At 42.4% G+C, this 14,371-nt stretch overlaps 1 protein-coding gene across 1 annotated transcript in view; it reads left to right on the top strand.

The window, feature by feature from the left end:
• alk (ALK receptor tyrosine kinase) overlaps window positions 1–14,371 on the top strand; it is a 373,391-nt gene that overhangs the window by 140,242 nt on the left and 218,778 nt on the right. The window contains exon 2 of the mRNA XM_063908860.1: window positions 270–380. Coding sequence (XP_063764930.1) covers window positions 270–380 — 111 coding nt within the window. The remainder of the gene's footprint in view (window positions 1–269; window positions 381–14,371) is intronic.

Genomic DNA, 14,371 nt, shown 5'->3' with positions numbered 1-14,371 from the left:
ATAAAGACACTACAGCGGAGCAATGAGTGAGTAAGACTGCCAAACAAATAAGACCTCAGCATGGATTCCAAATCAACGGCAACCGGTCAGGCAAAAATAACACAGAAAGGAGTAATCATTATTTCATTGAATGCCATAAAGGGAAAATATTTGGCACCCCGATGGTTCGCAAGGCAGTGCAGGCATTTAAGGACTAAGTATAATAGGTATCTTATCGTTTGTCACTATGTGTGCTGTATTAGTATAATGTTGATTTGCTTTTTTTTCAGGCGGACCATTGGCAGGTGGAATTGCTGCTGGCATTCCTAGAGGGTACTGGAGCTTCTCCTGGGTAGCTGAGGACGACTTGAGCTTTCCCAACGACTCCGTGCCCATGTCAGGTGAGTGGGGCATTGTCAGTTCTGCTCAGACAGACGGACAGTCCGAGACACTTCCGTCCTCCAAACATCCTTTTGTTACCAATTGTTCGTGACACCAGGCATCAGCCCTCCATCAGTATACATAAACATCTCTGTAACGCCTGCCCTCTACCATCAGAACTGGCACCCTCACAAAACAGAGCCTTTCTGTGACCCACACTAGGACCCAAATAAATTCAACTTTCAGTAACTATTAGAAACACATCTGGAACCTGCCACCGCACCTATGGAATGGATGTAATTAATCTCTACCGAGGTTTTGGGAAGCTGAAAAATGCAGATTTACTTTGGTGAATAACAAATGGCGGTGGGAAGTAGACCTATTCAATGTGAATCCTAATAAAAGAACATGAAAAACGTAATGTCAAGGCTGAATATCAGGGCAAAAAGAAAACAGTCTTAAAAGTTAAAGATAAAGTGTGGTCAAAGTATTTGATAATTACTCCAAAACCGTATAGTTTTTTTTCGAAAATAAAGCACCAAAGTACTTTTTTTTCCCCATTAGGTTAACAGAATTATTCAGAGCTATATATCAAAATCACAGTAGGGATGGGGAACAGTACTACTACTTGTACCAATACTGCCTATCGATCCAGTACTTTAATGGCATTTAACAACTGACCTCTTAACTTATGGGTAAAAAAACTGTGGAACCAAAAACTAAGCTTACAGGATTTTAAGAAAGGAAAATAAAACAAGACATTAATGTAGGGGTGGGTGATATGGCCTAACATTTATATTGCGGTATAATTTGAACCACAGACGGTAGACGGTATATATTGCGGTATACTTTGGTGTGTAAATTTCAATATAACCGTTTCTGAATGGGTACCATATGCCCATAGTAAAGGCATTCTAGCAGGAACTTGTTTTCTAAAGTATTAACATCAAATAGTCAAGAATGTTACTTCAATTAAATTGATTGTGAAAAACTGCAATTATAGAGAACATTATAGAACACTTTGTAACTTAACTTCCAAGCAGTATAAAAATAAAACAAGGCAATGTACATTTTAAAATGAAACATCACTTCAGTGCAAAATACTGCTTTCTCCCTCACTTTCCTTAAATAAATAACACAAAATATGAGCATGCAGACATTTAAATAATAAAAAACTTCAAGTATAACAGGTACCTTTTGCCCAAACATATAAACACAAAATTGAAAATGACTTCAAATGGAGTGCAAATCAACAATAAGCTTTAGAGACTTTAGAGGTAGACTAAACGCAAGCCTGTAAACAAATAGCTTTAGTGCAGATTAGTGGCACACTACAATGTAGCCACCAATGCTAGACAGTACTTCAAGTCCAATACCTTTCTTTTCTGTAAATGAAGATCAACAACAAAAGTGTGTGTGTGTGTGTGTGTGTGTGTGTGTGTGTGTGTGTGTGTGTGTGTGTGTGTGTGTGTGTGTGTGTGTGTGTGTGTGTGTGTGTGTGTGTGTGTGTGTGTGTGTGTGTGTGTGTGTGTGTGTGTGTGTGTGTGTGTGTGTGTGTGTGTGTGTGTGTGTGTGTGTGTTGTGTAGTTTTAAGCTTCTAATGATGATCAAACGTTTTCTTTGAACGGAACTTTACTTCCAAATGCACTATTACAGTATTACAAAGAAGTAGTATTTATTTAAACTAAGGCAGGTTGCGACTTGCGACTTCATCTCTGGAATCCTTCATACAACGAATACGCATTACACATTACTTCCTGTTCATCAAAATAAAGGTCTCACATTATCACATTCAAACTAATAATTTTACCATCAGGAAGTAACATTCTCCAAATATCTACTGTAAATAATGTAAATACTTTTCTCCTAACTGTTTTTAAACTAAACAATATAATCATGTCAATTTTACTATTGGATTCAAATAATAATTCACAACATTCCCGCCCAATGAACAATTGTTCATTACTATTCAGTCCACTTAATTAATCTCCAAAGGATATATCAGCTGAACAGGTCTTCTTAACACACTGCCCGTAGAAGTACGAACAGTACAGGAACGAATGAGTCCATCTCTTCCTGGAAACAGTTCTGTTATTCTGCCTATTTTCCAGGTCTGCCGGGGTGCATTGTCTTCTCCGATCAGGATGACATCTCCCACCTTCAGCACAGTGGGTGTAGGTGTCTCACACTTGTGAGCTGATTTCAAGTCCATCAAGTAGTCTTTTCGCCAGCTGTTCCAAAGGCTGGTCAAGAGTCTTTGGCGGTACTTCCATCTCCTTCCCATGTCCTCTCTGCTCACATTTGTCGCCTGAGATGGTGGAAGCATAGTCTTTGGGGGTAGAGAAGTTAGTCTTTTTCCAACCAGGAAATGAGCCGGTGTGAGTGGCTGGGGCTCTGAAACATCCTCATGTACATAAGAGAGGGGCCTGGAGTTCAGCACAGCCTCTACCTCGGCAAGCATGGTTGTAAGCTCCTCAAAACTTAATGAAGCTTTCCCCAGGATCTTCTTTAGGCATGTTTTAACAGATCTTACAAGTCTCTCCCAAAAGCCGCCCCACCATGCAGCTCTCTCAGCAATGAACTTCCAGGTGATCCCCTTATCTGTGAAAAACTCTGTGAGCTCTGATCCCCTGAATGACTTCCACAGTTCTTTGAGATCTTGGTCTGCTCTTTTGAATGTTTTGGCATTGTCCGAGTAAATAACTTTACACAGCCCTCGTCTTGCAATAAATCTCCTTAAAGCTAAAAGAAAGTTTTCAGTGGTCTGGTCTGTGACTAACTCCAAATGCACTGCCCTAGTGACAGCACAAGTGAAGAGTGCAATGTATGCCTTCTTAGGCTGTCCACTAGACTTTACATACAGTGGACCTGCAAAATCTATCCCAACTACTTCAAAAGGTGGGGATTCTGTGACTCTGTCTCTGGGTAATGGAGCTGTTATTTGCTGAGCTGGTTTCACCTTTAACCTCCTACAGATGTAACAATGTGACACCACCCGCTTCACTAGCTGTCTCCCCTTTAAAACCCAGTATCTTTCCCGCATTTGAACAAGAGTATCTCTTACCCCAGAATGCATCACTCTCTCATGGCATTGCTGAACTAGTAGCTCAGAGTATCTGTGATTCGTTGGTAGCACATATGGGTGTTGTTCTCTGTAACTAAAGTTAGAGTGCTGTAACCTGCCTCCTACACTGACAAGGCCATTTTTATCCAAGAATGGTTTCAAGTCTCTGATTTTCGAATCTCTCTTGATGTCTTGACCTGATGTCAGCTGACAAATTTCTTGGCTGAAGCTCTGCTCTTGTGTCATCTTCACCCAGTACACTTCTGCTGCAGTGAGCTCCTCAGAAGTTAGCTCTCCCTGCGTTTTCAGACTGGAGCGGGCATTAGCTATGAACCTTTTCACCCATGCAGTTATTCTTAACACTGTCTTTAACCTGCTGTACTTGTGTAAGTCTAACAGTGGTTCAACTTGTTCAGTGCTAGCGAGCTGTACTGCTGTCTGGAACTTGGATCTGAGCTCAGTGCTCACCTCATCCGCAACACGGTCCTCATCAATGTTCTCTGCCTCATCAGTTGGTGATAGTGACGGAGGGCCGCTCCACCACAGCCGGCTTTGGATGAGGTTCTCGACGCTCTGGCCTCTGGTGGGTAAATCAGCTGGATTGGTTTTACCCTGGCAGTGAGACCACTGTTCTGGATTGGTGAGACCTTGTATCTCAGTCACTCGGTTTGACACAAACGGCTTCCATTTTTGTGCTGCACTGCGTATCCAATGGAAAACAATCATCGAATCTGTTCTCATACTCAGCTGATTTTTCTCCATGTTCAGAGGCTTGAGAAGATTATTTCCTAACCTTGCTCCAATCAGTGCACCCATAAGCTCTAAGCGTGGTAAAGTCAATTTCTTTAATGGGGCTACCTTTGCCTTGGATGCCACAAAACTTGTCACAATCTCCCCTTCCTTGTTCGGTCCTTGTAGATAGGCAACAGCACCGTATGCCTTCTCACTGGCGTCGCAGAAGACGTGCAGTTTCAGTGTCTGTGAGTTTGGCTGAATGTCAATGTGGTACCATCTCGGAATGGCTAGAAGGTGTAGCTTCGGCAGCTCCGCACACCACTGATTCCATTTTTCAGCCAAATCTGTGGGCAACTGTTCATCCCAACTGATTCCCCTCTCCCACAGCTCTTGAAACAGGCACTTTACCCGTATGGTGAATGGAGTAAGGAAACCAATAGGGTCAAAGATACGAGCTGATGTCTGTAGCACACTTCTCTTTGTGTTCTCTTTGCCCTTTAAAATGTTCAACAGTCCCTTTAAATCAAACACAAACTCATCTTTCTCTGATCTCCATACTAACCCCAACACTTTCAGCACATTTCCACAGGTGTCTGTTTCTGTCGCGTGCTCCACTCCACTCTCTGCCCACTTGGCTCTCAGATGTGGTGAGTTGGTTACCCATTTGCACAGGTTCATGCCGGCATGGGACAGGATCTCCTTTGCTGTTGAGGAAACTGAAAGGGCTTCATTCACATTACTTGAGCTGTAGATCAGATCATCCACGTAGAGAGACTCTCTCAGTGCCTCCACTGCCCTGGGCTGCTCACTGTCATACTGCTTGATGTGGTTTCTTATGGTGGCAGCTAACAGGAATGGGCTGGGCGACACTCCGAAAACTACTCTACTCATCCTCATAATCCGCAGCTCACCTTCAGCATCTTTGGTCAGAGGTCCATGTAGCCACAGGAACCTAACAGCATCTTTGTCCTTCTCTGCTAGAGCTATCTGCAGGAAAGCCTTGGTAATGTCTGCAGTAAAGGCTATCTCATGTAATCTGAATTTGATTAGCACATCTAACAGGTTTGGATTAAGGTTTGGCCCGGTCAGTAAACAGTCATTTAGGGAGGGGCAACCTTCCTCATGTGATGATGCATCAAATACAATTCTCAGTTTAGTTGTTACCTTATCTTCTCGAAGAACAGCATGATGTGGCATGTAGTATCTCACAGCCTCTGGCTGCTCTGCCGCTGACACATCCTCAGGTACATCCTCACAGATGCCTTGCTGCAGATAATCCTGTATGACATCATTGTACCTTGAGTACAGGGTTGCATCCATTTTGAGTCTCCTCTTGAGGCCTTCGAACCGTCCTTTAGCCACTCGGAAGTTGTCTGGGAGTGTCGGTTTGTCAGGTCGCCATGGTAACTCAACTTGGTAGCGGTCATCTTTGTGTGTCACAGTCTGTTCAAAGTTCTGTAGAGCGTCAGTTTCCACTGCACTCTGGGCCTTCTCATTAACAATGCCCAGTGACTCCACCTCCCAAAAGGCATGTAGCTGTTTTGAGATCTGTGTGTCCTCTTCTAGGCTGATGTGCATACAAGTAGCATCAGTTACACTGGATGTTGAAACTGGCCCCTGCAAAGCCCACCCGAAGCTGCTTTCTACGGCCACTAGTGATTCTGTTATTCTCTGGACTTTGCCTGACACCACTTTCCAGTAATAGTCTGCCCCTATGAGCATCGACAGTTCTGGGTCATCAGGGCCGTCCAGTGGAAAATCAGCAAGCTGCAGACCTTTTCTCCTGAGCTCCTCTTGGATGGGTTCACTGGGGACCTTTATCACTGCCGAGCACACTTGAGGGGTTTCCACAGCTTCAATCTCAATCCTTTGCTGTGTGTTCCACACATTTTCCAGAGAGACCTTCACAATGTTACGCTGTGCCTTCACATGAGCTGTAGATCCAAAGGTGTGTAGATGCAGCGTTTCTTGTCTTACCACTGGTAATCTTAAGGCTTTCACCACACCCTCATGAATGAAGCTTCTCTGGCTGCCTCCATCTAACAGACAGCGTACGATTTTTCTCCCTGCTGGGCCCTCTGTCCATGCTTTCACTGTCTGGAGCAACACTGTGTTCTGTGAATTAGCTTTCTGTTTCGCTGTGCTGGACACAGAGGACACAACAGCCTCTGTGCTGCCACTGTCCACATCTGCCTTTGCTTCACCTTGCTCACAAACTGACTGGTGATGTCTGCGACCACACAGAGGGCATGAAACACCTTTAACTTTGCAGAATTTTGCTATGTGTTTTGGGCCAAGGCACACGTAGCATCTTCCAAGCTTTCTTAATTTTTCTTTGCGAGTAGACACAGAATTCTCAGTACAATGTTCTGGTTTATGGTTAGCACTGTCACAATATATGCAGATCTGTGGTGCATTACTTGCTGTGTGCAACGCAGTAGCTGAGGGCACGTTCCATTTTTTAGGTTTGTTTTCATAAGGGGGTGCTGGCCTACTGAATGGTTTATTACTTGGTGGAATGTCTCTTTGAGTGTTACCTGGTCTGGTAAGCTGAAGTGCTCTCTCTCTGCTTTGGACCTCTTTTTGCAGGAACTGGATGAGCTCTGGCACCTTCCATTCGTCATTGGGGTCTGACTTGCGCGTGTAGACTAGTGCTATGTCTTCCGGCAGAAGCTGGAGCAGTACTGGACATAGCAGGCAGCCATATGTGTCACTGTGAACTCCCATGGACTCTAGACTGCGAATCTGTATTTCACATTCGTCGTACAGGTGCCTGAGTGCTGCAACATCTGATGACCTTTTCACAGGGGTTAAGCTCAGTAGTTTGGACATGTGTGCACTAATTACAATGTCTTTCCTTCCAAAACGATTGCGGAGCAATTCAACTGCAGCGTCATAATTGCTATCATTCAAAGTAAGCCCTGCAACAGCTCTTGCTGCTGCTCCAGTCAAATAGGATCTCAGATAGGTAAATTTCTCCCTCTTACACAGTGCATCATTCTCATGAATAGCCGTTTCATACTGAGACCAGAATTCTTGCCACTGGCTAATTTCTCCACTGTATTTCTCTATCACCAGCTTCGGTAGTTTAACAGTCTGTCTACTCACTGGTCTCACGGAGTTCGAACTTGCATTGCTCACCCGCACACTCACGTTATCACGTGCAGGCTGAATGAGCCTCGTGGCACGAGCCTTCAGCGTGGTAATGCGGTCCTGGTATTCCTGAGTACTAGCAATCTCCGTCTCAAGGTCGTCTGTCGACGTTTCATCTTCAATGCCTTTGTTTAAGTCCATTAAAATATCTTCCTTGGTCGACAATACTGACAGCATTTCACGAAGTTTATCACAGTCGGGCACCTCATTGATCACCTCCTCATCTAAGCGATTCAACAACTTCGTTGTAGATGTGCGTACCGTCTTTCTCTTCTTCTTCATCCGTTCAAAACGCTCGGCCATCTCTGCTGCCAATGTAGCTAGCGTTAGCTTCCAACTTCGACACAGTCAATTCAATCTTCAATTCCCGGGTTTCGGCACCAAAATGTTGTGTAGTTTTAAGCTTCTAATGATGATCAAACGTTTTCTTTGAACGGAACTTTACTTCCAAATGCACTATTACAGTATTACAAAGAAGTAGTATTTATTTAAACTAAGGCAGGTTGCGACTTGCGACTTCATCTCTGGAATCCTTCATACAACGAATACGCATTACACATTACTTCCTGTTCATCAAAATAAAGGTCTCACATTATCACATTCAAACTAATAATTTTACCATCAGGAAGTAACATTCTCCAAATATCTACTGTAAATAATGTAAATACTTTTCTCCTAACTGTTTTTAAACTAAACAATATAATCATGTCAATTTTACTATTGGATTCAAATAATAATTCACAACAGTGTGAGAAACACAAAAGCAAACACTGAGTATTAGTTTTACACCGGTTTACGGCAGATTTTTAGCCAAGAACAAAAGCCTGTCCACATTCTCTTTAGTGCAGACCGGTGGCATGTAACAATATTGCCACCAGTACTAAATGCCCTTTCTGATGGGGCACTGGTAGCTGGAATGCACAAGAATTTCCGAGCCAGGCTTCCCACTCTTGGAAAATTAGCCTGGTGCAGCTTCCACCACTCTATTGGGTCAGCCTCTCCGTCCACATCCAGTGCCTGCAGGTCACTTTGTAGCTCTACTTCAATGGCGTCTCTGTCAGGGAGAGAAGCTGGGCCAGGAATGGATGCCTTTTAGGAAAAGCTGCCCAGACTGTGCTTAACCTTCTTGGGCTCTCCAACTTCTTCAGCAGCTCCTGTACTGGCATGTGGTGGTGAATCTGTGGAGGGTGCAGCTTGCTTCTGCCTTTCCAGCAGGGCTTGAATTCCTGCCACTGCTTTAGTCTTGACATAATCTTTTCGGTCGTTGGCTATGTATGATACTTTGATCCGTGGATTGACGAGGGAGGCCATATCCAGCAGGTCATCGGTGGCAGGGTCAAAGTACTTTTCATTTAAATACTGGAGAATGGTCCTTTTCATATGCTTAGTCAGTTCTGTGTCATCCTCAGCTGAATACAGAACCCTGTTGTTCAAGAGATGGAGCACAGGTTTAAGATAGGACACACTAACATAGTCCTCGCCAGAGAGTGCATCCGTGAATTCCATCAGTGGACTGAGGGCCTTGTTCACTGACTCTAAGACATCAAGGTCTTGCCAAGTAGGTACCAGGTGCCTGTTTTTTTTCTCCGCTTTTAAGACTTGCGATATGGCTTTCTCCTGCCCTAGTACCCGCTCAATCATTTGTTGCCGTGACCCCCATCTTGTTGGCGTCTCTGTGAAGAGGCGGTGAGGAGGCATGTGTAGCTCAGCCATGTCTAAAAAGCCGCTTCTCAACGGCTTGGAAAGGCACCATATCTTTGCACAAGAATATTGCTAAATAATTCGTAATGTCAATCCACCGCTGGCTTTTTTTTATCATATGGTGTGCCTTTTGAAAATACCTGGGCGATAGAGACCTGGTGTGTAGAGCCAACATTTTTCCTCACACTCGAAGACTGACTTGGTTTTTGAGAAACAACATTAAGCATTCTTTGGCTTTCCCCATATTCGACAACGTGTTTTGATTTCAGGTGGCAAAACAGATTGCTTGTATTACCTCTCTTTGCTGTCACTGTCGCCCAGCCTGTTTTGCAGATTATGTTTTTCTGCTCACTATCCGACACTTTAAATCCAAACCATGACCATATTATGGACGTTGCACCGGTCTTTTTGACAAGCTTCTCCTCCTCCTCCATACGCTCACTACTCGCAGCCATTTTTCCACACCTGTGGCTTTCTCGTGGTTGTTGCAGGTTTTAGTAAGCGTGACGCATTTTGATGACATAATGACCTATCGCGATAGGCCGGTATAATCAAAATCTCTATTGTTGGTCAAATTTATATCGCATACCGTTTATACCGCCCACCCCCTACATTAATGGTTACAAGGAGCACAACATGAGCAGTACAAACTTGTACAAAATCAAACAAATTCAAGTTAATTTATGAAAAAAATCAAAACAACATTTAAACATATACTTCATGAATTACATGTTTTGACGAGCTGCGAAGTTGTTGACATACAGGGTAGTGTTGTTTGCATGTACAAAATATTAGTGGTAGTTTAATACTTCATTGAGTTACTTCCTAATAGTTCTAAGGTCTCATGCATTTCATTCACACGGATCACACTCTACAACTATTGCCATATTTTTCTGGTAGATTTGTCATTGTTCTTCACAAGCTCATAATTTAAAACAGCCTAGTACATGATAAAGCAAGCTCACAGCGAGGCAATCGCATCATATGAGATTGCAATCCAGTTAAGATGGAAGGAGAAAGAAGAGTTAGATTTAATTTCTAACGCCAGCTTCAACAGCTCACTTAGATCATTAACAGCTGATGTGTCTTTCTGAATTTAATAGAATTTTAAAGGATACACTGATACGAAGGTCTATACAGGATCTTCCCTTCAACATTGATCTAATGCATATGTTTATAAGACCGTAACTTATATATAGCCGCTTGTATTGAAAAATATTGGCGAGTTTAACAGTTTAATATTTGAGTGGTAAGTAAAGGGATCTTAAGTCCAAAGCCCAATATCACAGCCCTGTATATGATCATCTGAGTTACCCCAGAGGCATTTGTACATATGTGTCACGTCAGACTCTCGGAGCCCATTTCTGTCACTCTGTGCAGGCGACAGCTCCAGTGTGTTTTCCTTAACCCTTTTCCAACCTCTTGGAGGGGTGGGAGGTCATCCTGTAAGTGATGATTCAAAGTCCCACAAGCATCAAGCTGTCATGAAACACATCTCTGTGTGTGAAACTCTGGGACTTTGTTTGAGCTGCCTGTGGCTCTGACAGCCTGCAGCAGATCCTCACTGTAATTGGTGTCCGTTAGGCATTGGATCACCCCACTGCTTTTTCAGTCCTTCACCCACACTGCCTTCTACAGTTCTTTTTTAATGTTATACAGTATATCTAAAGTGTGTGAGGGAAAACTGAATAACTGAAAAAAACTGGATCGTGATTAGGAAAGCGAGCATGATGTGGCTGAAGCAGAAAAGATCACATCTGGGTTGGAAAAGCTAGACAACAAAAACAGCTTCAAATGAATAATGGCACAGATCCAAGAAACAAATTAAATTGTGATTAGCACAAATGTTTTGCAATTTGCCCAAATGTTGATTGAACCGACTACAAAAACAAATGTAATATGTTTTACTTGTGCAGTTTTTTAAATTTATTTTAAAAAAAAGCAGGTCTTGTTTCAACGATACAGGGGACAATTTCTATTTACCAATCTATGGTGGAAATCTATTTAGGTAAAGAAAAACACAAGTCATTGTTGCTTTCAAATGGGAAGGCTTCTGTATTTCAACTATTTCAAAATGTGTATGTGTCACGTCAATAACTATATATAATATATAATTATAAACCTTCACACTTTGATAGCTCTTGTTTCCGCAAGAGTTTAGTTTAACCTTCGTCTTGTGTTAGGGTCGGCACCGACCCGTTTTGAGGTTTTAAATGCATAAAATAACCATATAAATTTGTTTATTGCATCAAGGCTTTATGACTTCGTCAGGAACCTCTATTTCAACAAAATAAAACAAAAAAAATTGTTTTCACTAAATTATAAAATGCTCTAGTTGAAATTGATACCTTTGTGTTGTTAGGGTCGGTTTCGACCCAGTTATAAAAATAAGATTATAAAGCAATAATTAGAGCCAAAACTGAAATCACAAGTTCACTGTCAGCCAACACACTGACAGCCAGCTCCTCTCCCAATCATGTGAGCTTTAGGGGATTCTCATTTTGCCTTGTTTTCCAGTATACCTGCACAAAAACAAAACAAACAAAGACTGGCATGTCCAGACATGTGAGGCCAATTCAGTATAGAATTGATGACTTGCAGAGTGCACATCTCCAATTTGTAGCATGCAAAAATGAGAAGAAGATTTTCAGTGAGCCAAGTTCTGGATAATATTTTTGGTGAAAATGAGGGAGAGGACACAGAGCAGCATAGTTATTCGGATGAGCAGGTTTCTGAGGAGGAAGACAATGTGGAGTATGATCCAGAAGACACAGACACATCTGATGAGTCTGATGAGGAGGTCACCGGTGCTGAAGCTGCTCCCGCTGAAAGATTCAAGTCCAAAAATGGTAAGATCTGTTGGAGCTCAGTACCTCCTGATGTACATGGCAGGGCAGCTGCTGCAAATGTCATCAAAATGACCCCTGGAATCACAAGGTTTGCTGTGATGAGAGTCAGCGACATCAAGACATGTTTTGAGCTATTTATGCCATTGTCACTAAAAAGAGTCATCATTGCTATGACAAACCTTGAAGGAAAAAAAGTCCATGGCAGCATGTGGAAAGACATTGATGAGGAATACCTGGATGCTTATATTGGTGTTCTTCTTCTTGCTGGAGTGTACAGATCCTGCAATGAGGCCACTGATAGTCTGTGGGACGCATCGACAGGCAGAAATATTTTCCGGGCAACAATGTCACTTCAGACCTTTCACATGATATCAAGAGTCCTCAGATTTGACAACAGAGATACCAGAGCAAGATCTGACAAGCTTGCCCCCATCAGGGATGTCTGGGAGAGATGGGTGCAGCTCCTTCCACTGATGTTCAACCCAGCGAATGACCAGGAGATGGCCAATGGTTGTGTTTTACAACATCCTTGATGTGTCTGCATGTAATGCATTTGGTTGTGGACTCACATCCACCAAGGATGGAACTCAACCAAAAAAAACAAGCGGAGAATGTTTCTTGAGGAGCTGGGAAATTCCCTTGTCAAGCCACACATTGAGCGAAGGGAACGGGTGCCCCGAGACCCAGATGCTGCAACCTTGGTCAGACAGCTGCAGAGCTCACCTAGAACTCCGTCCACACCAGCATCCTCCTCAGAGTGCACTGCCTCAACATCATCCACAACAGCCACAATCACAACCCCACTCAGGCCACCTGTGTGTCACTTTTTGCCACACACACACATACACATGCATGTTCTTGCACACAGAGACTTTTACTCTGATTTTTATTTTTATTAGTGTTGGAACTAGTAATTGATTTCTATTGGTTTGATTTGCTTGATTGGTTGTTGTTTGTTTGACCTTGAAAATCTATATTTTGTTTTATATATATATATATATATATATATATATATATATATATATATATATATATATGTGTTCTGCTTTTCATTTTGTGTTTGTACTAAAGTTTTATTGCTGAAAAAAGAGACTTTTTTGCCTTTTTCTTGAAGTAAATATATACGGGTCGAAACTGACCCGTAACACCATAGATGTTACTATAGTTAATAATATTAAAATGAAAAAATAAATAAAACTAATTTATTTAAGAGATGTGTTCTAAATCCCCTCAGTAATAGTCAGGTGACATAACAACCTTTTATTTATTTATATGATTCTCTTGAGGTTCATTTTACATGTTTTTGTTATTGAAATCGAGGGGTATACTGACAAAAAAAAGGTCCAGGGGCCTACACCAAAAATATTAAAACCAATATTTTTATGGATAAGGAAGCCTAACAAGGTAACCAAGGGATGAGAAACAAATTGGATGATAGATCATTGTTTTTAGTGTATTTTACAACTAAATTAAAACACGGGTCAAAACCGACCCGTTAACATAAGAGATGGTAACAGGGAACTAACACAAGACGAGGGTTAAAAAATGTCTGCACATCGAAATTACATCCCATATATCTGTTTTTTTAGTAGGCGAGAAAACAGATAATATTTCCAACCTGCTCTATTTTCCAAATGTTTGCTACCTCTGATAAAATGCCGCTCACAGTCCCCTCCACAATCATGTTGGGGAAAAGCATCCTGGAGCTGGTTATTAAAGACGAAGCAAGTGTGTATCTTTAAGCGAGATGGTGTCTCAGTAACATTATAACATTAGGTTTTTCTAACAGTGACCTTAAAACTTTGCCGACTGATTGTTTTTCTACATCTGGGGGGACCAAATCTTTCTTTTAAATCAAGATAATGAAAGTTGACATTTATATACTACTTTTCTCGTAAGTGTGCTTTTAAAAGTAAAGTGGTGTTGAATGGTGTTGCAGCGATAGATAGAGGACGTGGAGAATAGTTGTGTGAGAGGTGTACAACATGGCACGGTGAGCATAGCTTTAGGCTGCTGTGATAGATCTCAGCTGTCCCTACAGCATCTGCTGTCTGCTGGCATTTATTGCCTCGCTCTTAAGCCAACACAGACCGACTGGACACTCGCCACCAGCTGCCCCCATATCCCCCCTCTCTGCTTTCATTTACAACCTTTAGCTGCAGGCGCTGCAGTATGACCATATTTGCATTTTGGTGCTCCTAAGCTGAATTCATTTCCACTGAGTGTCAGTAATGGGGTAAGCCCTCTGACCTGCCTCCCATCATCCCTTGGCGAATACCAGCAGGGCACCCTGTTGTCATATTCTTTTAAGCAAAATGCTAGCATCCACCATCTTTCTCACTCCAGACCTATTCTCCTCATGGAGATGGATTGTCCTGGTTCAGCTGCAGCTGCCAGCTGTAACAGAGGCACTCAGATGGATGCTAGCCACTTGAGGGGTTGCCGCGCTCAACAATCAAACATCTGCCTCTCTCAGCTGGTAGTGCTGTTCTTGTGTAATGAGACACAG

This window comes from Eleginops maclovinus, chromosome 19 (assembly GCF_036324505.1).
Source record: "Eleginops maclovinus isolate JMC-PN-2008 ecotype Puerto Natales chromosome 19, JC_Emac_rtc_rv5, whole genome shotgun sequence".
Taxonomy (NCBI): domain Eukaryota; kingdom Metazoa; phylum Chordata; class Actinopteri; order Perciformes; family Eleginopidae; genus Eleginops; species Eleginops maclovinus.
The sequence above is the reverse complement of the archived record's forward strand: the minus strand, read 5'-3'. Positions and strand labels throughout refer to the sequence as shown.